This window comes from Leguminivora glycinivorella, chromosome 1, assembly GCF_023078275.1.
Source record: "Leguminivora glycinivorella isolate SPB_JAAS2020 chromosome 1, LegGlyc_1.1, whole genome shotgun sequence".
Lineage (NCBI taxonomy): Eukaryota > Metazoa > Arthropoda > Insecta > Lepidoptera > Tortricidae > Leguminivora > Leguminivora glycinivorella.
Window position 1 is genome coordinate 4,924,437 of NC_062971.1, and position 27,121 is coordinate 4,951,557.

General features: G+C 40.0%; 1 protein-coding gene across 1 annotated transcript in view; it reads left to right on the forward strand.

Annotated features, from left to right (window-relative positions):
- The window catches only part of LOC125232804 (trithorax group protein osa), a 130,248-nt gene that overhangs the window by 87,777 nt on the left and 15,350 nt on the right, over nt 1-27,121 (forward strand). The window contains 4 exon segments of the mRNA XM_048138619.1: nt 5,957-6,086; nt 20,554-20,840; nt 25,555-25,738; nt 26,610-26,764. Of these exon segments, the coding sequence (XP_047994576.1) occupies nt 5,957-6,086; nt 20,554-20,840; nt 25,555-25,738; nt 26,610-26,764 (756 nt within the window).

The following is a 27,121-nucleotide window of genomic DNA, read 5'->3' on the forward strand; positions in this document are numbered from 1 at the left end:
TATTACAATTTATCACAGGCCCTGCAAAACTGTTTAACAGTTTGACTGCAGGATAAGAGTATCTTATTAAGAATAGTTACAGGAAGTAATATCTAAAAACATTTAAAATTAGGACTGAACAAGTTACTATGGCAGGCTATTTAATAAATACTTTTTTAATTTTCTCTTAAATTTATGCTTGTTTGGTTCGAGACGGATGTCCACAGGTAGACTATTGAGAGTGTATGGTAAACGCTTTTTTAGAGTTCTGTCACCGTAATAGTTGTTAACTCTAGGCACTTCATATTTACCCGTGGACACCGATCTGGTGCCATATGCGTGTGGAGCCCCACACAGGTCGTGCTCCTGACTGTCATGGTTGTTGATGGCTAATAGGTACTTGTGTTTTAAACTAATCGGGAGTATTTTACATATTTTAAATAGTTTTCGGTAGTCGTTTTTACACATGTTTTTAGTTTTTTTGGGGACTAGTAGTTTTAAAAACCTAATCTGCAGTGACTCTAATTTATCTATATAGGTTTTAAATGTGAGACCATAACAATCAAGAGCATATCCCAATATAGAGTCTACCAGTGCAAAGTACAAACATTTTAATGTACCGATAGGTACTTTATAACTGAGATGATAAAACTTACATAATAATATTTTTAGTTTACTACAAATATAATCTATATGTTGAGACCAAGAAAATTTAGTGTCTATTTTAACTCCTAGGTAGGTTACACAGTCTACTTTGTCTATGGCGTTACATTGGCAGTTGGTTCTATTATTATGTAAACATTGATAACTATGGGCAACAAGATGAGTTCTACGATCTGGCATACTTAAGTGCGGAGAATGTATTACAAGAAGTTTAGTTTTTTCTGCGTTTAATAAAATTCCGTTATCGTGGGACCATTGTACTATTGCATCTATGTCTTGTTGTATATTTCGGCTCATGTCATCGAGATCGGTTCCGGCACTTACAGTGCACAGATCATCGGCAAACATGTAGGGTGTACCGTGACGTACAACTCCTCCTATGCTGTTGACATGCATCAGGTAGCAGACCGGGCCGCACCCCGAGCCTTGCGGCACCCCGCAGTCCACCGCCACCTCGTCACTGAGCACGTCGCCAACCTTCACTCGATAGCTCCGCGACGTGAGATAGTCGCGGAACCATCCGTTAAGCGGCTGTTTGATGCCACATTCGTCCATAGCATTTAAAAGAGTTTCCGTTTCGAGAGTGTCAAAAGCTTTTTTAAAGTCGTAAAATATTGCTATAACAAATTTTTGGTGTTCTATATGTGTATTTATTTCATCGGTGAATTTAGATAATAGAGTATGCGTACCTTTGCCTTTTTGAAACCCGTGCTGATAGTTATAAAGAATTGAATTGGATTGCAGATAATTCCCTACTTGACTAATTATACACTTTTCCATAATTTTTTCTATACTTGACAAGATTGATATTGGTCTGTAGTTTGAGCACTCTGAACGGTCACCCTTTTTATGAATCGGACGAATGATGGCTTCTTTTAATTTGTTGGGAAATAAATTATGATTAACTGATAAATTAATTAATTTAGCTATAATAGGACTTACTTTATCTACAAGTAATTTTAGATCAGACATGCGCACGAGGTCGCTGCCCGGAGCCTTTCTGGTGTTCATGTTATTAATTTTTTTTTTGACTTGATGGCTGGTCACCTGCTGCCACCTCATGCTCATGTCTGAGTCCTTTACATAGGTGCCCCTGTCTAACCACTTATCCGTACATATATGTTTGATAACACTCACATCGTTAGAGAAGTTTCTCGCAAACTTGTCACATATGTATTTTATATCACCCTGCTTGCCCATGTTATTTAGTATATTATCATCTATTGACTTCTTAGTGTTTCCTAATAAACTATTAATTTTTTCCCAGATTTTTTTAATGTTCTTGTTACACTCTAAAATGCATTTTCTATCGTATTCATTGTTACATTTGGTGACAGCTTTGGTACATCTATTTCTATATCTAGTATAATTAAGTCTTTTAATCATATTCTTTGGGTCATTGCACCACATTGTATACAGTCTATCTCTCTCTATTATCATGTTTTTCAAATTGTTATTTATCCAATGTTTATTATTTCTACTACTGGTATTTTTGGGGTTACTTATATATTTGTAGCATTCATTGTACCTATCCAAATCTGAAGGTTAATCAGAAACCAAGTTACATACATAGTGCATAGTACCTACAGAAAAGAAAATAGAGGCGGCCCAGCACGTCCCGACAGCTCCCAACAATAATAATTAATTGACTCGTCCGTTCGTTATCGTGCTTTTATATTGACGTTCCCGAGCGAGCAGCCGAGCGAGCGAGGCGCGTTCGGAATGAAATTTCCATAAAAACTTTTGTACTCCGGCGGACGTTGCGAGCGCACGTTAAAATCGTCGGCCGGCAATAAAACAGCGGCCGGGTGCGGCGAGGCGCGACGACTCGCCGCGGGTGCGAGCAGGACGCCCAGAGAGATAATGGACTCTGTACGAAATGAAGAACGCGCTGGAGCGCCGAGCGAGCGAGCCGGCCGGAGCGCGGCAAAAACATCGGCGCGGTTATCGCGGCCCCTCCCTCGCCCCGCGCCCGCCTGCGCCCCTGGGACCGGACTCTGATCGACACCGGCACCGGCCGGAGCCTCTCGCAGGCGGGCGGACTAACCTCGACGCAGGCGGCGTGGGGTCGACTTACTCGTGCGCCTCCTTCGCTCGCTCGCTCGCTTCCAACGGACAAGTAGGGCCGACAAATTATATTACTTGTTTAGGTTCCCAGCTCAGTTCGCTTGTTCTTGACAGTTTACGGCCATGCCACTTGGATGAACTCCTTGAATGTCTTATTGTAAAAAAAAACACATATCCTTGACAAACTACTCTATAGTTTTGGATTATAATTTGTATCTATGAGACAACCCAAGTCGAGGTACCTATATAATTATGACTAGATACAAGCCTTATCAAATACATAAGATGGTGCAAAAAAGATTTTGGACAAAACGTCAGAAACCTTATGTTCTGCAGCTCAGAAAGATGATCCGCAAAGACAACGTCTCCGCCGTGCCGGGCCAGCCTCTTTGTTTTTATTTCGACCGGTGGGCACAGCACAGGCATTGTTTGCATTTGCGGGATTCCGCGCGTTGTTTTATTGTGCGATTACCGCAAGTGCCCGTGCTCTATTGACACGGACTGCCATTGTGGGCTAACTGCCGAGGTTGCAATGTCAAGGCAACTTCCTACCTTTACTGTTTATGTATGCTAATTATTACCCTTCTGAAGTTTCATTTGACTTAATTGAGCACTTGCCGTCGTAAACAACTTTCCGAATAAGGTTAAATGTAACGCGCCAACATCTGAAGGGAAGTTACTTGTATTAGGGGTAATTTTTCATGGTTGGATCCATTTATTTTTGCTACTACACGATATGTGGATACTAGAATATTTAATGTAAATACTTTTGTTCTGCAGATTGCGACTAGTCACCAATAATGCAGACTTAGAAATCCAGGAGTTTTGGGTTAAATACGTTATTGGACATTTCATATAAATTCCCCAATAATCTTGAAGTAAAACATTTTCTGTAAATTCTGGGACAATTGTTCACATAGTATAAATAACTAAACTAGTCTGTTTAATTAGAAACACATCCAAATATTTATCAATCTCTTCCAAGCTTGAAATAACAATATACCATAGTAAGAATAATTGTGTAGATGGTGTCGGTTCTTGTATTTCATTAGCAAGCGATCTGATCTTTCACGATGCAGCAAACAGTTTCAAAAAAAGGTTTGGACATTTCATAGGATAAATCAATAATCTTGAAGTCCCTCAATGCGGACTTAGGTTTGAAATTTTCCTTAGTGAAAATCGTCAGTGTTAATAGAACCGTCCTTCATTTCGTCCAAAATACAAACCTGAAAATTCAACTTTAGATAAAAATGTTTTTCGGCAGTATTATGTTCAGTATACATTATTGATACATATTATTACAAGAAACTACAAACAAAATAAACTTTAGCGAAAATAGCGTTAAAAATCGCCAATATTCAGTATTTTAGCGGCTATTTTGGCATACTGAATGTACTGAAACTAGACAAATTATGGCGATTCTTGACGCTATTTTCGCAACTTTTTATTTTTTTGTAGTTTCTCATAATGATATGTATCAATAACATATACTAAACATAATACTGTCGAAATTTTTTTTTGCTTCATCTGAAAGTTGAATTTTTTTTAGGTTTGTATGAGATTTTCAAAAAAATTTCAACCATTCTAATGTTCTACATGGAGGCAGAAGATGTTGATTTAAAAAATGGTGAAAAATTTGAGTACAACAAAGCGCCGCGTTGATCTCTCATAGACTAAAACATTGGGGCATTGATTGATAACTATTAGGTTTGCTAATTCAGCAGAAAAGTATTTTTAAACATGGCGTTTCGTTACAAAAACCACCTAACTAATGTGGATACTAGAATATTTAATGTAAATACTTTTGTTCTGCAGATTGCGACTGCAGATTTGCCACATAATAATCCATTGTCACCAATAATGCAGACTTAGAAATCCAGAATCTCTTCCAAGCTTGATAATTACATAAGTACTAGGAATAATTGGTAGATGGTGTCGGTTCTATTTCATTAGCAACGCGAATCCTTCACGATGGCGCAAACAGTTTTGGGTTAAATACGTTATTGGACATTTCATATAAATTCCCCAATAATCTTGAAGTCCCTGAGTTGACAGTAGCGGACTGAGAGTATTATTTCACTCGATCTCGTGCTGAGTATAAGTGAGGAGCCGAGGAGCGGAGGAGCCGACAGAATAATCGCGCTTGATAGCGTCTATCGCCTTAAGTATATGCCGCCGTAGGTACTTGGTGTGTCCGTTGACTCAGACATAAGTAGCTTTACCATGAAGCCTTTTGGAAGTACTTAGCACATGGAGCTTCATATGCTCACTACTTAACATTTGGACTAGCACGAACTAGATGACATTGACCAATTTTCAATGAAGATATTTTACAAGAAATGTGTGTTGTAATTGTCATGAGTTTCTGTTTCGCCCGGTTGAATGCTAGAGAATGTCTTAAGGCATTAAGTTTGCCATAATTTCCCCTGATATTTGCTTTAGATAAGGAACACCCATAAACATATAGAGCTATACACTTATATTTACTTTTAACATGTCCACTCTCCCTATGTATGAATTGTAAACCTTTTTTTTTTTTTTTTTTTTATATACTACGTCGGTGGCAAACAAGTATACGGCCCGCCTGATGTAAAGCGGTCACCGTAACCTATGGACGCCTGCAACTCAAACAGTGTCACATGCGCGTTGCCACCCCATTAGAAACTTGTACATTCCCTTTTGCTGTGTTAAGTACACAGCAAAAAGGAGTGCACAAGCTCCAAGGAGGGTTCGGGTTGCCGACGACTCAAAGGACAATAAACGGAACAAGTTAGTTCCGTAAGTCCTCCCGTCATCAGCACACCGCACCCCCGTTGAGCTCTGGCAGCCTTACTCACCGACAGGAACACAACACTATGAGTAGGGTCTAGTGCTATTTGGCTGTGGTCTTCTGTAAGGCGGAGGTACTACCCCAGTTGGGCTCTGCTCTAGATTCGAGCGAGACGATATCCGCTGTGCTGTGCCCTACCACACAAAGCGGAATATCATTCGCTATGCCCTACCTCCTCTTACCTCCTACCTAATAACCTTACGGCTTTGTAATAAAATTTTCGGCGACCCTTTTGTGCGAACACTGGACAGTGAATGTAGATATATCTAGTAGATATCCTTCCAGCAAGCTGCAAGTATTAGTTGTTCGGTACAAAATACTACATTTATTAGGGTTAATAAGTTATAACAATACAATCAGATATTGATTGTGGTATAATTAACATTACAGTAACAATGAACATGTCGTTTGTTCCAGGATCTGACCGGTCAGAACAGCAATGACTCCGGCGGCAGCGGAGGCGCGGGGCGCGCTTCGACGCCGCACCTGAGGCCGACGCCCAGCCCCACCGGCTCCAGTGGATCCCGCTCCATGTCACCGGCTGTCGGTGAGTTATCATTATATACAATACAAGCTTCACGTCTGTATCAACATTTAATACCGTTTATTGTATGCTGCACAAGTCGTGCTGTGTTCAAAAATGCCCCACATACCCGTGTATGTATTTTCAGTGACAGTACGTCAACAGGCGGAGCACTGTCAGCGAAAGCATAATGTGAGTGTGAATGGTGACTTTGAGTTAGCTTGAACGCTCCGTCTAATACAAGATGTAGTGCGAAAAGGGTTTCCTTCGTATTTTTCCAGAAACGTTCGTATTTGTCATGCTAGTTCAGTCAAATTCAGTACATCTTGTACTGACACTGACTGAAATAACATGACACGTTCGTACTTCGTACGTTTCCGTAACAATACGAAGGCAAATCTTTTCGCACTACATCTGTACGTGACACCTATATATACCTGAGGTCTGTGAGTACAACTTTTAAAATAAGAATACCAAATATACCCATCTCACATCTTACCTGTTTAGGTAATTTTTTGTTAGGGTTCCGTAGTCAACTAGGAACCCTTATAGTTTCGCCATTCTGTCTGTCCGTCCGTCCGTCCGTGGATAATCTCAGTAACTGTTAGCACTAGAAAGCTGAAATTTGGTACAAGTATGTATATCGATCACGCCGACAAAGTGTAAAAAAAAAAATGGAAAAAAATGTTTTATTAGGGTACCCCCCCTACATGTAAAGTGGGGACTGATATTTTTTTTCATTCCAACCCCAACGTGTGATATATTGTTGGATAGGTATTTAAAAATGAATAAGGGTTTACTAAAACCGTTTTTCATAATATTAATATTTTTGGAAATACTCGCTCCTAAAGGAAAAAAAAAGTGTGTCCTCCCCCTCTAACTTTTGAACCTATGTTTAAAAAATATGAAAAAAATCACAAAAGTAGAACTTTATAAAGACTTTCTAGGAAAATTGTTTTGAACTTGATAGGTTCAATAGTTTTTGAGAAAAATACAGACTACGGAACCCTACACTGAGCGTGGCCCGACAAGCTCTTGGCCGGTTTTTTTGAATTGACGTTGCTTGTGATTCTTGTGAACAAGAATAAACAACATTTCAATGTTCCATTTTAATAGATCACGCTGTAACGAATTTCCTAAAATGTAACGCAATATCTATGAGATTGATTTCTTGATAGGTTAACGAGGTCTAGTTTAGGAGTGAGTAATTTGAACCTTATACTTTGGTGATAAGGATCAATTTAACTTTGGATAGAGTTAGTAGGATCCTTTATTTGGCCGGTGGCGTGTTGATCAGATTCGTTGTGCATGCTTGCTTCGTCACCAGTAGACACGGGCTTTCCCGACATTGACCCACATAGAGCGGGCTCCCACAGTACGCCGTATTTTGCCCCTTTTGCGGGCGCGAACCACCCCACCCGCCTACCTTATGTACGAGCCGGGGTGGTCGCGGTATATAGGGCCTCGTGAAAAACTTACACCCACCGCCGAGGCGAGCACGCAAAACAGGACCTTCCACCCCGGAGTCCCGACGCGTCGGTCTTATGTGCCGGACCGTCGGCACAATTATGCCAAGATCTCTGTAACGCCCTTGTCGGGCTTCCCTCAAAGTGTCCTTGACGAGTTCACCCGCCACCTTATATACTTACCCACTGACACGAATCGCTTTACATACCTACGTACCTACGTCTATCTGATTTCAGAGTATTTACTACTACTTCATTCATTCATTCATGATACGGAGACTGATTTTCTTGATTCAATTACATGCGTATGAGAAGATACATAATATTATTTGCTTTTATTGTCTGGCAATATCGCCGAGTCTCTCGATTATACATTTGAATCATAGCGCACAGCATGAAGATCATAAAATGAATAAAACTATTCTTCGCCCCGTTGAATGGAAATGAGAAAATAAATTCATGATTGCTTTCAAATCGGACATCACCGACTTGTGTGTTTAATTTCACGCTAGATTTTTATACACGCAACAAATAATAATAAAAAACTAACGCGCTTGCTTGAAGCCATTTAATTCTAGAAAGGCTCTTATTTTAATCAAGTAACTAGTAAGTAATATTACTTTTTATCTGTCATTTTGGACTGCATCACGCTATTCTTACAAGGAATACCTACATTATTTAATTTATTTTTGTTACTAAACAGATTTGTAATTACATATACCCTATCACTATCACGTCAGTTATGAATATAAAAACACCCACCGAAAACGATTCTTGTTTTGTTACCACGGACGATTGCCTAGCGTGGCTTTCTCAAAACATCGGATTGTAGACCGGGCGAGCGGCAACTGTGCCGTCGCACTCGAATACCGGTTATATGACCGCAATATACCTCCATTTCGATTTGAATGTGCTATCGAAACACTCCGCTATTTCTGATCCAATGCTCGGTTCGCTCGAGAGCAATACTAGGCTCGGGTCGCGCCCGCGCCTTGGACTCGGCCCCCACCGCCAACTTGGCCGCGAGCTGGCGAGGTGGTACAAGTTATACATGACGGCATGACGTCAACCGTTCGGCTCGTGGGGCTTCTTGGCTCTCGACAAACACTCGGATAATGTGGAGTCTCGTATTAGAAAATTATAGACCTAGCGAGCGCTTGAGGAAATCCTAAACATAGAGCTTTTTTTATTGGTTCAGTTCATGTATAAAGTTAGTTAATACTATTAACATTTTTACAATTTTTTAGGGCAGCGTTATGGATTTATACGTCAATTCTTAGTTATGGAACACCATGTTCTTGGTTATGGAACAGCATGCCGTGTACTGAAAATAGTATATTAAGGGCATTAAAAACCAACCGGTTATTTAGCATCTGCCTGTTGAATTGGACGTCATCTCTCATTTTAGGCATTGTCCGATATAGTGGACAATCGTTATCGATTCTCAAAGTATCTACTATCGACAGCATTATGCTCTTTTCCAATCTAAGTTCCATCGTTATTTGAACACAATGAAGCCGCAATACCGCAACCAGGCGCGTTCGAAGGTGAATTGCGTATTGTTTGACGCCCGCATGCAACGCGACTTTCGAAAACGACTTTAATTTTTGTCCAATAAGGTTTCTTTTGTGTGGTGTCTATGTTTCTACCATAATATGGTATTTCCTACCTTACTGTTAGTTTGTTTTAAGTTGATTTTGCCGCTATAAGGTGATTGTTGAATAGTATACGCCATACGGGCGCTAAAAGCGTTTCGCAGTCGTCCGTCGTGCGTATCGGCGGCCGAGCGCAGGAATGCCATCAACTAAGATAAGGCTGGCTCTGGGGAGCGCAGCTCACACTGAATGCCGCCGCCGCCGCCGTCCGCTGTCTCCAAACACATTTAAAGGCTTCTATATATATATATACATTTGCATATATCTATCTAAGTATCTGCGCTAAATTGTATTCTAATATAAAACAGTAACCAAAATAAAAACCTGTTTTTTTAGTACAATATGAAATACATTTTGAGATTGTTATGCGTTTAAGGTTTTAAATATTTTCATTGTCTCCATTGTAGGCGTAATGAACTAAAATTTGTGTTATCCCAGTAAACCAGTTAAACCATACTTTAGCCCAAAGTACATTTCTAAACATCCTTTTTTAAATCAAAAGCATCAGAACAGAAGTGATATAATATATGCCTTTGTGATTTTATGAAGTTAGTATCCGTCTCCTTTGTGATCCATTATCAAGGGTCGGTTTACGACCCTTTGGGACTATTATAACAGTAATTGTGCGGCCAGTGTGTCTGTCATCACATAAATACTCCCATTCCGCCGGCCACGTGCCCCGCGTCCTTGACAGGGCAACGACCTCCCTAATCTAAATAAAAAAGAGAGTAGCGTAAACCTTCCCATCTTGTTTGTTGACGTCAACGAGCTCTCGTGAATCGTGAAATCTTTTTTCGTTTCTGTGGTTTCTCTAAAGCCTCTCTGTCATTCAAATGGAATTAATTATTCGTTTTTATTGTGTATGTTGCACTGCGTCAGTTTTTTAAATAAATCCTCGCAACTTTTCATCTTAGCTTTTTTCTCTCTGGCGCCATACACAAGTTACTTCTTCTCAACCCAATCAATCTGTCTATTCTATAGCTGAACGTGTACAACTTGTTTATAAGAGCGTTCGAGTATCATAATTATTTTCTAAATGTTATTGCGGGTATCAATTTATTGCCGTTGGATATTAAAAAAAAAGATTTATTCATTAAAGTTTTAATGAGCTAATGCGTAAGGAAAGTAAATATATCTTAGAACAAAAAAAAATTGAAACTTGTTGCGGGCCCGGGGCTGTACCCACCCGTTCCCACTGCCCATCGCTTAATTGTATTCAGATTACCCCGGAAAAGTGATAAATCTCAGTGAGTCAAGGTCGCCCGAGGGTTCGACAGCCCATTCACCCCGTTCCGTCTGCCCCCTCTAATGGTGCGGACATTCTTTAACAGACCCTAGCCAGACTTACCCGTACCACTTATTATACATATCCCTATTTACTTTTGCCTTCCCGTCCCTCGCTTGATAATTAGGTGGGTATACCCTCGCCGACATCTCGATTCCATTCATGGCGTTTCTTGAGATATGTAAATATCTACGACATACATGTTGCCTTCGCCAGTTTTTCTCTTCGTTTCTGTATTTAACTAACAGACTAAACATTGTCTTTAGACATTAACATCATTTAGTGCGAGACGAAACAACAGTCTCTAATAGATTAGGAGACAAATAAGGTTTAGCGAGAAAAGCCAGTCGCGTTGATAACGTAGTGCCGCTGCCTGCCGGCGCCAGCGTTGGTGGTGATCAACTAAATGGGTCGACAAACACGGCGGTCGTCGTGACGCCACCATTTGTCTCAACTAGGCCGCTCTTGTTAACGCCATTGTCTATGCTCTGTTTACATTGCCAGGGCGACTCACAGACCTGTTCTGATTACGATCCAATCGAATAACTTTAGAGCTTTATTGACTGGCCTCGGACTTATCCGATTGCAATTTAATACTGTTACAGTCATCATTATGATCTTATGGTTTGTTATCTTGCAACATAGTTATTACTCGTACAGGTCCGCCATCGGGATACGTATGCAGAGTTAATGACATGGCCGATTTTAACTTGAGTTCACAAGAACTCTCAAAAGCCACATTGAAACATATGATATGAACAAGTTGTTCCACTACATGTAGAAATAATATAACGTGCCACACCTTACCGCTGAAAATGGTCAGTGTAATTGGCGTGTGGCGTTTTTAAACATTCATGTATTCTAGATAGTATTGGCAACATTTTTGTAATGCAGGTATGCGTGCGGTACTTTTGGTAAGGGTGTGATCGAATGCTTGGAATGTGTTCGGCTCCGCTGTGCGATGAGCGGTCCGCGGCTCGCCGCACATAGCTCGAGAACCTCGGCCGCATGCGCCGCGCATCGCCCAACGGTACTTACTGCATACGTGCACGATACTCATATTCGCGCACCAGCATCGAGTTATTCCTTAATGCTCGCATACATATGTGCAAGTTAGCCGCGGACATAGACACGCTAAAAACGGTGCGAGATGTCGAGCACAAGCCTCATTCCCTGGACATAAGAGCCAGACTCTCTTTGATCCCGTAGCCAAAATGGCAAAACCGAACATAGACTAAAGCGTACTTTATTTTATATATTTAGTATTAATTGAAGTGTATAATATTATACGATATATAACATGAACTCATGATGTGCCATGTAGAGTCTGTTCGGAAAGAGAAGAGTCTGGAAATGTATGGGGTCAAATACATTCCACGGTTCTTCACTTTCCGAACAGACTCTAGCAGCCTCATATTAATTGGAACTTACACATTGTTCCAGTATTAAGAGGGCATTCAACGAAAACGTCGTAATAATGTAAAATTGATAGTTTTAGTCGGCAAAATGCTACACTTTCCGTCATCTAAAAGACTTATTAAGTTCAGGATTCGATTAGGACATCTTCTTAACTTACATGTTGTGAGACTGGATTTTTAAAAACTAACTCACTTAATTAATTATGATTTTTTTTCTGGTGCATGTTTAGGAAAACCCGCGAAAAGTGCTGACTTAGTCCGTCTAATTTGTAAAATTTGGATAGTTTTGAATGCTTCAAGTGGTAAATTTGTATTATGTATATCCTGTACTACAATCTTCTGAGACTACTTCTTTGTTATAAGGCTTTAGAATAGAGTAAATGAGGATATGATGAATCCAATTTGTTTCAGAAATCACCTCAGAATAAGTGTCAATTTCTTCGAAAACTTACGTGTTTTTGAAGTAGTTTTAATATAAAAATAATCTGCAACGCTTACTCAAACAGATTTTATGCAAAAGTTTTCTATTAATTGCAATTTAATATTTTTGACGATTTTTTAAAAATGCCTCCATATTACCGGTTACGCGCGCTTGCGATGTCAGTACCGCGGCAGAGCTTGTAGAGGCAGGACGTATGTTAGTCCGCTCCGCACGCGGCTCGACGATCGCGAAGTTATTTTGTCATTGTGTGCGGCACCCGCCGTTTCCAAAACCGCACTTGTGTGCGTGTTTGGCTGTACTGTTGCATGTATACTGCGACCGAAAACTTTGATCCTTGGGTTGACGACTTTGGTAACTAACTAATTAACTTGACTAATATTTTTAGTAAGTATTATTTATTATCGAATATCATTTTAGGTTACTGACTCGTCTCAACAAAATCTTTGACAATAGATGGTACTCAGGATCTGATGATGAAGTCAGATGGTAGTCATGAGTTCTCATCAACCAGGTCTTGAAACCATTTCGTGTTTGGGCTCGTTTGATTCGCCTCAACAAGATCTTTGACAAGAGGTGATGGTACCCAGGATCTGATGATGAAGCCGGAAGGTAGTCATGAGTTCTCATCAATCAGGTCTTGAAACCATTTCGTGTTTGGGCTCGTTTGATTTGCCTCAATAAGATCTTTGACAAGAGGTGATGGTACCCAGGATCTAATGATGAAGCCGGAAGGTAGTCATGAGTTCTCATCAACCAGGTCTTGAAACCATTTCGTGTTTGGGCTCGTTTGGTTCGTCTCAACAAGATCTTTGACAAGAGATGGTACCCAGGATCTGATGATGAAGCTGGAAGGTAGTCAAGAGAATTCATCAACCAGGTCTTGAAACCACTCCGTGTTTGGGCTCGTTTGGTTCGTCTCAACAAGATCTTTGACAAGAGATGGTACCCAGGATCTGATGGTGAAGCCGGAAGATAGTCAAGAGTATTCAACAACCAGGTCTTGAAACTCTTGTGTTTGGGCTCGTTTGATTCGTCTCAACAAGATCTTTGACGAGAGATGGTACCCAGGATCTGATGATGAAGCTGGAAGGTAGTCAAGAGTATTCCACGACCAGGTCTTGAAACCACTTCGTGTTTGGGTTCGTTTGATTCGTCTCAACAAGATCTTTGACAAGAGATGGTAATCACTCTTTTATACTCTGGCGCATCCACTGTCTCAGTGTGTCAACAGTCAACTAAAGCAGGTAAGCGTAGCGTAGAGTTGTATTTCCTTACAAAAAACTAATACATAGATGTGGACCTTCCTGTGCTCCATGCAATTAAAACAACATAATATTTAAAAACCGGCCGAGAGCGTGTCGGGTCACGCTCAGTGCATACACTGAGCGTGGCCCGACACGCTCTCGGCCGGTTTTTAAAGCCGCGTTGGTAAATAGCCGCTCGGCTCTTCCGTAGTTTTCCATATTTTTCAAAAACTACAGAACCTATCAAGTTCAAAACAGTTTTCCTAGAAAGTTTATAAAGTTCTACTTTTGTGATTTTTAAATATTTTTTAAATATATGGTTAAAAAGTTAGAGGGGGGGGACACACTTTTTTTTCCTTTAGGAGCGATTATTCCCGAAAATATTAATATTATCAAAAAACGATTTCAGTAATTCATTTTTAAATACCTATCCAACAATAAATCATACGTTAGGGTTGAAATGAAAAAAAAAATCACTCCCTACTTTACGTGTAGGGGGGGTACCCTAATAAAACATTTTTTCCACTTTTTATTTTTGCACTTTGTCGGCGTGACTGATATACATATTGGTACCAAATTTCAGCTCTCTAGTTCTAACGGTCACTGAGATTATCCGCGGACGGACGGACGGACGGAGGGACAGACAGACAGACATGGCGAAACTATAAGGGTTCCTAGTTGATTACGAAACCCTAAAAACACATTTTAAATATTAAAAAAAACTACTTAAAATTAATGAAAAGAAAACCGATCTTAGTTCCATTATATATATGTACCTAGAAAACATCATCATAATTATTTTTAAAAACCGGGACTTAATCGCGTATAACTACATATTAAACTGACCTCCAACGTTTCAAGGACGGCGTTGTCCCCGTGGTCTCGGAGAAGACTGGCTTGAAATGACATCAACACCTTCTGACAGCCGCGCGAGTTTTGCGCACTAGGAATGTTACTCTGTCGACATACAACACTGACGATATTCGATTTAACGACTGTCGATATTACTGTTTATTATTGTTTATTTGTTGATTATTGTTTGTTGTTATTATACGTTGGAGGTCAGTTTAATCTTATACTATTAAACGAGCAATTCTTGTATATTTATTTATTTATTTATTTATTTATTTATATATACCGACGATCTCGGAAACCGCTCTAACGATTTCGCTGAAATTTGTTTTGAGGGGGTTTTCGGGGGTGAAAAATCGATCTAGCATAGCCTTAGATCCCGGAAAACGCGAATTTTCGAGTTTTCATGAGTTTTTCTTTCGCATTTGTAAACGTAAAATATGGTCCTTAATTTCGCCGCGCGCGCATCGATTCCGCTTAGCTCAGTCGCACGAGGTCGGTCTAATGTACGCAGATAGATCGTAGGTGTCAGGGTTTCGAATCCCGGTCAGAAATTAAGTTTTTGTTTTTTGTCTTTTTTTTTTGTTTTTGTATTTATAAGAGTTTTTTTTTATCTAAAGACGTGATATATTAAAATAGAACCGAGCGAAGCTCGGTCGCCCAGATATTATGTAGTTATACGCGATTAAGTCCCGGTTTTTAAAAATAATTATGTGTAATAATCGTGAAAGTTTAAAACATCATCATCTTCCTTGCGTTATCCCGGCATTTGCCACGGCTCATGGGAGCCTGCGGTCCACTTTGACAACTAATCCCAAGATTTGGCGTAGGCACTAGTTTTTACGAAAGCGACTGCCATCTGACCTTTCAACCCAAAGGGTAAACTAGACCTTATTGGAATAAGTCCGGTTTCCTCACGATGTTTTCCTTCACCGAAAAGAACCTAGAAAACATATCATATACAAAATGAAATAAAACTAAGAAAACGGATTATATTCATTATACGCGATATAATCTGATTCCATAAATTTATTTCATGAGTAACTATCGCGGTGACAGAAGACAATATTATATACACAATTTATTATATTATAAAAGTTTTTTAATTTATTTCTTCCAAGGCTACACACGTTTTAATAAAAAAAACTGTGATAAGTTTAATAATTAAACTAAAAGGTCAAGTATTTATGCACGAAATCATGTATGCAAATATGTAATATATATGGTGGTGTTTTTACGCAAGTATCAATAATGGTTAGTCCGCAACGCTACTGACGGCGTGGCGGTACCGACCATGAATGCTATCCCTTTCGCTCTAGCCGCATGTAAGGTTGGTTCGAAGAGGATCGCAGGCTATGTCTGTACCGCAGGCTACAATCGTTATGCTTCTGGTTATAGTGTGCGTCTGCACACAGGCGCACGCCAGCGCCGCCGGCGTCGAAATGCGAGCAAGCAGATTTTTTGAAAGCGCTCTTAAATAAAAAACTGGGGTAGTACCTCCGCCTTACAGAAGACCGCAGCCAAATAGCACTAGACCTTACTCATAGTGTTGTGTTCCTGTCGGTGAGTAAGGCTACCAGAGCTCAACGAGGGTGCGGGGTGGTGACGACGGGAGGACTTACGGAACTAATTTGTTCCGTCTATTGTCCTCTGAGTCGTCGGCAACCCAAACCCTCCTTTAAACTTGTACACTCCTTTTTGCTGTGTACTTATACTTAACATACATACAAGTACAAGTACAAACATACAAGTTTCTAATGGGGTGGCAACGCGCATGTGGCACTTTAAGTTGCAGGCGTCCATAGGTTACGGTGACCGCTTTCCATCAGGCGGACCGTATGCTTGTTTGCCACCGACGTAGTATAAAAAAATTATGAAAGTAATAGAAAATATATTAAAAATCAAAGTCATTAAATTTTAATTACAAAATTAATCACTTTCGTTGTTTTTTCGTAATTAATGAAAGGGATATTTAAATCAAAGATTTGCACCACATTTCACAATCAGGTAACGTAGGCTGTATAATAAAAATTCAATTACTTTTAGATAAAAAATGCTTTTATGACCGGTAATGATGGGCGAAGAGGAAACCGGTTAGCAGATTATCATAATGACGACTATAAATAGTCGGACCTTAATTGGTATAATTAATGAACCCATCACCAATTAAAGCCTTTAACTTAAGCTCCCGGTGGAAAGTAAAATATGATTAACACGTTCATGCGGAGCCGGATTTTGTGAACTCGCTCTCAGTGCGTTACAACCCATGAGAGTCCTGTATTGAGCTTTCTCTCTGTGCGGTACAAGTCAATTACAGCTTGTAAGGAGGGTTTCATATTTTACCTAAAATACCTTTACCAGATACACATTTATTAAATTTTATTGAAACAATGTTTAGTCTAATAACTAATCTACACAATACTGTCTTCGCCGAAGTTGATGACTGTTCGTTTAGATTTTATAGACGAATTAATTAACAGTAGGCCTAGCACATGATGGCCGCGGGAGTATGTCGCCGCGAGATAGATCACACGTCTTCTTCTAACTGTATTAATGACATAAGGACGGGTAGTCTATCTCGCGGCGACATACTCTCGCGGCAATCATGTGCTAGGCCTACAGGTCAAAATTGACTTGTACCGCACAGCCAGAACGGGCACAGGTAAAAATGTCGATGATTTAGTAGTGATGAGGAAAATAAACGAACTAATATATCGATCCAGTCATCCAATTCTTACTTTCTTTACCTTTAATGTAACCAGATTTTTATATACAACCAAAACTTTTAACTTTGCTCTTAACATTATTTACAAAACGATTTTTAGAAATTTTAGTAAATATTTTGCATCAAGCAATTTAAACTTTTTACAATATATTTTTACGTAATAATATTTAGCAAAATTGTAAGCGTTTTGCGTATAAAAGCGTTATATTGTAGTTAACGAATTTCATTTAAAACAATCGAAACACATTTTTTCACCACAAAATAACGTGTGGATTGATAATATGGTAACAACATTAATGCATTTTGCACTTTGCTCCAGTGCTATACAAGGTCGTGCGTAACAGGTCATTATAGGCCCTGTTCCGCACTGAATAACAAAAGTTTAAGACTGGTGCGAACAGGACATATGTGACCTGTTTATTAATTTATATGCTGTCAAATAGAGTGTAAAATGACAAATATAAACGTATACTTGACTATATAAAAATAATAAAATATCACAATGATATTGGCTTCGCACTAGGGTAAAGTTGCGCATTTCTGTCGCCGCACCAGGGGGAAGTCCAGAACAGGGTCAGAATGACCTGTTTCGCAGTGAACGTGTTAAATGAATAAAAATCAATTTGCTCAATTGCATTGGTATTTAATTCTTACTGTTTTTTTAAATTATATTTTCTGTTTAGAACATAATTGATGAACTCGATATTGCTTTTAAATGTATTACAGTAGGTACGTCAATGATCACAAAGGCGAAGTTAGCTCTTGTCGTATAGATCGTGCATGATCAATCCTTTAATGCGCTTGATATATCACTGCCAACTACCAAGAAATCACGTCGTAAGTTTAAATCGAGTGCCTTTTATCTCGTCTCGCTCCAACTGTCGTTCCTACCGTGTCTTCGAAGGGGACAAGAGATCTGCGCCGAGGCACAGCTCAGATGGGAAAGTAAAGACCTCGGCGCGGTGGCCGCGGTGACGGGCTCTGCCCTTGACAGAGCTGGTTTTGTACTAATTCCAGTTTCAGAATTGCAACTCTACTATAACAAGAACGTTGTTACTTTAATCATAGTCGCGGCTGTTGCCAGGTACGTTATGTACTCGGGTACGTGTGTTTATACATGTTGTGTTAAAGGTTAAGGTTTGAGCTACAATCTTGCACACGTAATATTAGCATATGTTGTACGAAGTAAGTTTTTGGTGTTTTGATATTTACCATAACAACAGGGCACCGTGAATTGTTGTTGCACATATTATATATACAGGTAAACTCTTGAAATATAGTGTCACAGGCTGCTTTAAGAGCCGACGGCGACTATTGCAATAGTCGCCGTCGGCTCTTAAAGCAGCCATGTGATAGAAAATCCTCTATTAAGCGGCCGGCATATTGGCATAACGCACGTACGATGTTTCCCAACCGCCAGAATTCAATTTCAATGCAACCCAGTGAACTTCGATCCGCAGCCATAAGTCTCGGTCGCGCCTAGTCGTGCAACATTGGAACCGCTGACATTCAGAACAAGTCGTGTATCCCTGATTGCGCGGCCACGGACTGAGCGTGTTCCGCTCCCCAGTGTTAGTTGTTCTCTGGCTTCGTTACAACTATAGGGTATTCAGAGAGCTGCTTATCCTGGGTTTCCTGAGCCGAGATTACGTTAAGTCTACGCTCTGTAATACATTAGAATGACAACCAAGAATTAGCCGTAGCAACGTGATTTACTGTGCTACTAATAAATTCTAATCAAGCTCAAGTTTACTTCACACAGCAGCAGCTTATCTTATTTACACTAATAGTTCCCAAGAACTTAAGCAGGATCTTTAAGTGAATTTGAGTGATTCTGTTTACCCAACTACTTGAATAATATGTAAGGAACTCTGTCAAACTAAATTCTAGGTATATGAGAGAAGTTAGCGCTAAGTTCGAATAACTTTCTATTTGGAAGTTTACTCTCGTTGTCGAGTACTTACGCTTGTTAGCAAGGTCAACGTCTCCCTTGGATTACCGACGCTATGAGGGCAATACCTACTTTAGAACGAAGTTTTGTAACTAAATCTAATGACAACATCGGAACGCTCTTTACTCTCAAGTTTAGTTTTATTTGAAAACAAAAAGCGTATTTCTGCTTTAGCTTAGAGCGTAAATCCTGCACGATAGCATAATCGCGCGATAAATGATAAAGTATCTGGTCATCCCTACCGCACTATTTGGAAGTGCGATAGGGACGGCCCGATGTTTTAATCGCTTATCGCGCGACCATGCTTGCCTTCCTGATTGGTTAGTGAATGTGTTTGACAGTTAATTGGTTCCGAGTAGGTTACTGATCCGGCGCGGAGCCATTACCAGTGGCAGTCGTTAAAGGTCGCGTTCATAAACAAATAGGTACCTACGCGGCTCATAGGTGGGCGCGTATGGCACCGTGTTATCTATGATTAAGCGGCGCCTTTCTGTCTGACGGCCGTCTGATCGCGCCCCACACTCGATAATGGCCCTCTCTTGATGAGATTAAATTGACTACTAACACGTGCCTCTTTTTTTACCTCTGCGCTCTTGCAAAACGCAATTGAACACTTTGATTGTGTTACCCGTGCGCACATAAGCGCTCCCGTTCTTTTGCCAGTCTACTCTCGCAATCAGTTTTTTCCCTTTCTTTTTCTGACACTTCCATGAATGCGCTCTGAAGCCGGCGGTGATTGAGTGCAAAGCTCTCTCGCGATTTTGATTTTGATCAAAACCCACGCACGCGTCACGCTCCCGACGGGGACGTGTGAAGCGGGCAGCGTTGACAGACGTTAGTTAACCCTCACGTAACACTAACGCGACCTCGTAATGCCACTTCGACCCACATAAAAGTTGCACTACCACTTTCATCGTCGCAAATCACTGCCAGCCCGTATCTCTGCCTCGGTCAATGCGTTGCGTGCATGTCGTATGCACTTATACGGATGCAATAAAGTGCAGCGAGAATTCGCAGGCTAGCGGTGCATGCCGCTCACGTGCCGGCGGAAAACGAAAGTGAATCGGTGCGTCTCTCCGCCCTCGATTGATGCGCCCGGCTTAGGCGAGCCCTCGTTAACAGTATTATTCAAATACGAGCTCCAGCCGACGATCGATCACACCCGATACCCGAAAACGATGCCGCTTGCACTCTCGATACAGCTTAATCACACTAGTGTCGAATTATGTCTACATCCCTAGTCATACGCCATCCCGGTGACGCACTAATTGAAGTGGCTAAATACGACATCGATTCTGGTCGTCTAATCTAGCGGCTAGCTAGATTAGACGGTTGTTGACGGGGAATTTATCGACATTGCAGTATGTCGTGTCTTTGTCAGAGGATTTTAATGAATATTATCAAACGTCACACGGTAATACACTGTTTAAATGAATATATTTGATTATTCCAGGTACGCAGAACGTACCGATGCCGCCGCGGCCGTCGTCTTCCCTGTCGGACGGCAGCGGGCCCACGTCGCGGCCGGGCGGCGCGGCGCCCGGGCCGGCGCCGAGCCCCGTGCCGCCGCCGGGCGCCATGGTGGCGCAGCCCTACCACCACGGCTACAAGCCCTACCCGCCGCAGCCCTACGGCTATCCGCCCCGCAACCACCACCCCTACCAGTACGGCTACCGGCCGCAGCCGCCGCACCCGCAGCACCCGCCGCCCCATCCGCCACAACATTACCCGCCGCTCAAAGTAAGTTGCGCAAAAGGAAGCCAGGTCCCATTCTAGAACATAAAACGCATGCTCTTAGTGCGTTTTCACATTATCCGATCCGATATCGGATGTCGGACCGATGTCCCATACATTACAGGCACCATTTTGGATTTTTTCTATCGAAATCCTTCCGACATCCGATATCGGATCGGATAATGTGAAAACGGTCTTACGCGGTCTTGATTTCGATGACTTGCATAATCACTAAAGAACAGGTGGTAGTCAATTTAGTAATACTGCCCTGCTAAGGCCCACTTGCACCAACTACTTAACTCAGGGTTAGTGGGCTGTCAACTGTCATATTCCATATAAAATGGTGGGTTAACTCTCGGGTTATCCCTCCATTTCCGTTGGTGCAAGTGGCCCTAAGCCGAGTGGCGCTATCTCAAAAAAAAATTTGGAAAATGGAACTGTCAGCTATAGATACTTTTCGGCTTAGGAGGGCAGAATATTTGTCGTAGGACCGACCATACCGCAGTGTAACATGCTTAACAACATAACGAAAGATTCGTCGACGTCTTTTACGCAGCGATGTGGCCTGTCAGTATATTCATGATATTAGTCGGGCAATAATTAATTGGTTTCCAACACTCATCATGACTTTTAAAACTACTGTGACGTTATTTTGACTACACAGAACGGTAGGCGCTCCTAGAATTATGCCATTTACCACATTAACCGTAACTAATAGCATAGTAACGTAAAATAACGTTTTAAGCCATTTCATTTTTTTGCATTATTATTGATGAACGTTGACCTCATTTTGTACAACTATGTATGTCAAATTAATTGCCATTACAGTTGTTTAGCCCTGTAAATTGTAGTAATATTATGTAATAGTAATTATGTGTTATGTTAACAATAACGAATGAAATGACGTATAATAATATACGTAATTTAAATTGTTTCACGGTCTTCTACTCTAGTCCAGCAAAGAATTAGAAGTAGGATTATTTTTAGATAGTAATAATGTTGAAGTTATGTGTATTACTGAACATTGGTTGAAGCAAGAACAGTTGATATTTGATTATGTTAATTTTAAATTAGCTAGTTTTTTTGCCAGAAAATCTGCTGCTCATGGTGGCTCCCTTATTATTGTTAAAAATTGTATGAAGTGTAAAGAGCGCAAAGATGTTGTAAAATATTCCATAGAAAGAACTATAGAAATTTCATGTGTTGAATTAGACAGATATATTATTGTATGTGTTTATAGACCACCATCAGCTGACTTCAGCATATTTGAATCTACAATGGAAAATGTTCTGAATTTAGTATGCAAGGGCCAAAAACATGTTATTGTATGTGGAGATTTTAATGTTAACTTGCTCGAGTCATCTAGTAATACTGTTAAAATGTTCTGTTTGTTTAAATCATTTAATTTATTTAATTTATTTCTTGAACCTACCCGGGTAGGTGTGACTAGTGCAACATGCCTAGATAATATTTTTTGTAACTGTGAATGTATAGATAAGAAATTATTTAACTGTTTTCATTCCGATCACAGCGGCCAAAGGGCAGCTTTCTTAAACGTTATTCATGATACTCCACAAACAATAACATATAGACCCATTACTGGATCTCGCTTGGAATCATTCAAAAATGAAATTCTACATAGTTTGTCTATAATACCATTTTCGCATTATGACTGTAATCATTTGTATCAAGATGTTTTCAATGTAATTCTTAATCAATTTAATAACAATTTCAAAGTGAAATCTATTAGTGGGTCAAAAGTTAAAACAAAGTTTAGTGAATGGGCTACTGTAGGTATTCACAAAAGTAGAAAAAGACTTTATGAACTTTATGGTGAGAGAGAGCTGAACAAGAATTCAGAATTCCTGGACTATGTAAGAAACTACTCAAGAATCTTCAAGAAAGTGTGTTTAACTGCCAAGAAAAACTTTATTAGTTCTAAATTGAAAGTGTCGGACAACAAAGTGAAAACAACTTGGAGTATTATAAATAAAGAAGCTGGTAAATGTAAATCACGCGATTGTCAAGTCAACATTGTATCAGATAATCAACAAATAGTGTCGAACAGCGATGTTGCCTCGGCATTCGAAGATTATTTCTCAAATATAGCCGTTAACACCACAAAATGTTTACATTCTTCTGCGGCTCAAGCCCATTCATTACTTTGTGCTAATGTTAAGAAATGTAATAATTCATTTGAATTTAGTCAAGTAGACTCTGTAAATATTGTTAAAACATTCAAGTCACTCAATTTAAAGAAAACGGAAGACTTATGGGGAACATCAGTTAAAGTAATTAGTCATGTCATAGATATAATAGCACCTTACTTGGCCGTAATATATAATATTTCAATTTCACAAGGCACCTTTCCAGATCTTATGAAATGTAGCAAAGTCATACCGCTTTTTAAATCGGGTGATTCGAGTGATATAACCAATTTCCGTCCCATATCAATACTTCCTGTACTAAGTAAAGTCTTTGAGAAGCTAATGTTAAATGATCTACTGGGACACTTCAACAGACATAGATTACTTACAAGCAAACAGTTCGGTTTCACAAGGGGCCGTTCCACGACCGATGCTGCTTCGGTACTCATTAAACATATATATAATTTTTGGGAAAATTCTTGTGATGCAATTGGCATATTTTGTGATCTTTCAAAAGCCTTTGATTGTGTGGATCATGGAACGCTCATTTTGAAATTAGAACACTATGGTTTGTCTATAAATGCCCTAAACTTTATGTCTTCTTACCTTAGCAATAGAACACAAACAGTAGTTGTTAACAAAACTCGCTCTAGCGGGACTGTAGTCCAATTAGGAGTGCCACAAGGCTCAATTTTAGGTCCATTCCTGTTTTTGGTTTATATAAATGATTTGCCATGTATAGTGAAAAACTTTTGTGAAATAGTACTTTTTGCTGATGATACATCACTGCTTTTTAATGTTGACCGAAAATCTACGGATTACAATGTAATTAATAGCACGTTAGCTGATGTACTGCAGTGGTTTACTGTCAACAATTTACTTCTTAATTCTAAGAAAACCAAATGTATTCGATTTTCTCTGCCGAATGTTAAACCAATCGATACAAAAATACTTTTGAATGATGAATGCTTAGAGATGGTAGATACAACACTGTTTCTTGGTTTAACATTGGACAAAAATCTACAATGGAGTCCTCATATAAAGAAACTAGCAAGCAAATTAAGTTCAGCCGCATACGCCGTTAGGAGAATCAGGCAACTGACTAATGTTGAGACAGCTCGCCTAGTGTATCATAGTTATTTTCACAGTGTAATGTCATACGGTATTCTGGTTTGGGGCAAAGCAGCTGACATACAGACTATCTTTGTATTACAAAAGAGAGCCATTCGTTCTATTTACAACTTAGGAACACGTGAATCAGTAAGAGAACTCTTCAAAGAAATTAATATCTTAACTGTAGCTTCCCAATACATTTATGATAGTATAATTTATGTTGTTAAGAATTTAGACTGTTTCACTAAGAATTCTGATATCCATAATTATAACACTAGAAACAAAAATAAGCTTGCCATAAAGAAGTTTCGTGTCCGTAAAGTACAGAAGTCATTTGTTGGGCAATGCATTCATTTTTATAATAAGTTACCTGACACTGCTTTGAGATTACCCCTCCCAGCTCTTAAGAACTACTTAAAAATCATTGATGTTAAAGGCTTATTACAGAGTCGAGGACTATTTGACAGACAAACATGCATGGCCCGAACCAGAAACTACAAAAAACGAATAGCAATTAAAATAATTGTATTATGTATAGAGGACACAGTTCAGATAAGAAAGCACATCAAATATTTTATATTTTATGTTGTGTAGGTAAATTACATATTTAATGATATTGAGATTCATATTATCTTTTTCTTCTATGACAATTTGATATGTTTTCTCTGAAGAAGAACGACGTATTATTAAGCAATAATATAATTTATTGAAATTGATTTCCATAGAGTACCTAGTCTGTTCATATTCTTTGATGAATACTTTTGCATGTTAAATTGTAAGTATGTTGTTATTTAATGCATGTTAATTATAAGATGTAATGTTTTGAAAAGAAGTTGCCCGCCGAGTTTCTTGCCGGTCCCATAGTGGATACCCCCCTCCCAACTGAGGGGGGACTGAAATCTTCTCGAGGCTGAGGCGTAGGGTTAGAGCCGGCGTAGCTTTATTTGACGTTCATATGCGCATTGTAATATGCCTACTTGAAAAATAAATATTTCATTTTCATTTTCATTTTCAGTCTTTTAGTGTCGGACTTATTTCCCCCATTGAGTTTATAATGTTTTATAACAAGTTTTCAATTTATACTGAAAATTTTATTTGTATAGTTAGTTTAGAATGTTGATTACCGCAATAGCAATAGCTGTTAGGCACAAAACAGATCAAGACTTCAGTAAAGAGCGTGTACACTTTTTTGTTTGTCTATTGCTGTGTACCATTTGAGTTTTGAGCCATCTTGTCTCCTATGTCCTTTGAGCCTACTGTAATATGTATATATTATGATTTCGTCACTACTTTGAAATAATCTCGTATCTCACACTTTTCCTCAAAGTTAAAACGTAGTAAGTCTCTATGCATTCTATACCATACTTACTACATTATTTTCTTCATTGACAGAAGAAGATACAAGTTTTTTTTTTAAAGTAGTGACGATTTGTATAAGATGAATGAATGTATTTGTGTAGCAGCAACAGCCCCGGCACATGGGCCCGCCGGGCATGGAGGGCGCGATGCCGCCGCCGACGGCGCCGGGCGACGCGCACGACAACGGGCCCGCGCCGCCCGCCACCGCGCTCGTCACCACCGGGCCCGACGGCGCGCCGCTCGACGAGGGCAGCCAGCAGAGCACGCTCAGCAACGCCTCCGCAGGTAACATATAACCTCATCTCCGATGCCAAAACGCTAATGTAGATACTCTCTTAGTGGTGTACTTAATATAAATATGTCACCTTGTTCATTCTGTTACTTGTGGGCAACGCCGCACAAGCCCTGTTTCGACGATCTTAATTATGTGTACTTGATACTAAATGGAACTATAGGTCTTTTGTACTCTTAAAACTTAATCACTTATGTTTGTTTCCTGAATAAATGAAAAATATATATATATATCCAGTCGGGCCGACCACAATTTACGGATCTACCTCTTATACTCATGGTATATCTTGAAGTTTTATTTTTATAATAGTCAAAGTACCACGGAATACCAGCGTCAGAGTATCCAAAAGGTACCTTGACACCAAGCTGAGTAGAAACCTTTTCAGTGACGTTTAAATGCAATTATTGTGACATGTTTATGTATTTTTTTCATTGTTTAAGCGTCCTAAATAAAGTTTTTTCTATTCTATAAATGTGTCTTAAGTGCGTAAAAATATGTCAAATATTCATTTTTCTCGAAGCTGTTTAATTGCATCCAACGGTATTCCCACGAAAAAGGTAAGGTTTCTCATGACCTTCGTAGATTGGTGGAGGACCAAGTACAATGTCTATTCTAGGCAATAGATTGTGTCATTGTTTGCACAATATTGTTTTGGATATACGCCGAATACGTTTTCGGCATATAGGTAAAGAGAATAAAGAGTGAGACTGAGCTAACTCGAAACAAAATTTACCGTAATTGAATGTAAACGTTTATAGGGACCCTTTGCCACTTCAGAGTCGGGTGGGCACCGGGCAGTTGTCTCCTCGGAACCGGAGCTGCATGTGTTTGGGAGTCGCTAATGTGTCTCGGTCGTGTTTCCAGCGAGCGGCGAGGAGCCGGTGAGCGGCGGCGGCAAGCGCAAGGAGTTCGGGCTGGGCAGCGCGGCGCCCTCGCCGTCGCCGGGCGGCGGCTCGCACTCCGCGCACGACGACTACGACGCCTCGCCCTCCTCCTGGCCGCGCCCGCCCTCTAGTCCCGTGAGTCGAGCCTCCTACTGATCGCACGTCTGACGAGATGACTTCGCAACGGTCGCGCCTTAGCCGCCTCGAAAGCTTATCCGCGAAGGCGAAAACCTATGGGTGTGCTTCGAAGCGGTTATGGTATGCTTCCCGTGTCTAGAGCGTGGAAACGAGTCCGGGGAAGACGACGTGTGGGAATGATATTGTAAATTTTAAATAGTTGGCAAAGTTACATAACATAGGCTTTTATTAAAATTGATTCAAGCTAAATTCACACCGATTTTGACGCCGGGGAAAAGTACACTTCGTAATTTCGTAAAAGTATTAAACGTGTAAAATCGGGTAACTCACGTAATAATAATATAACTCTATTTC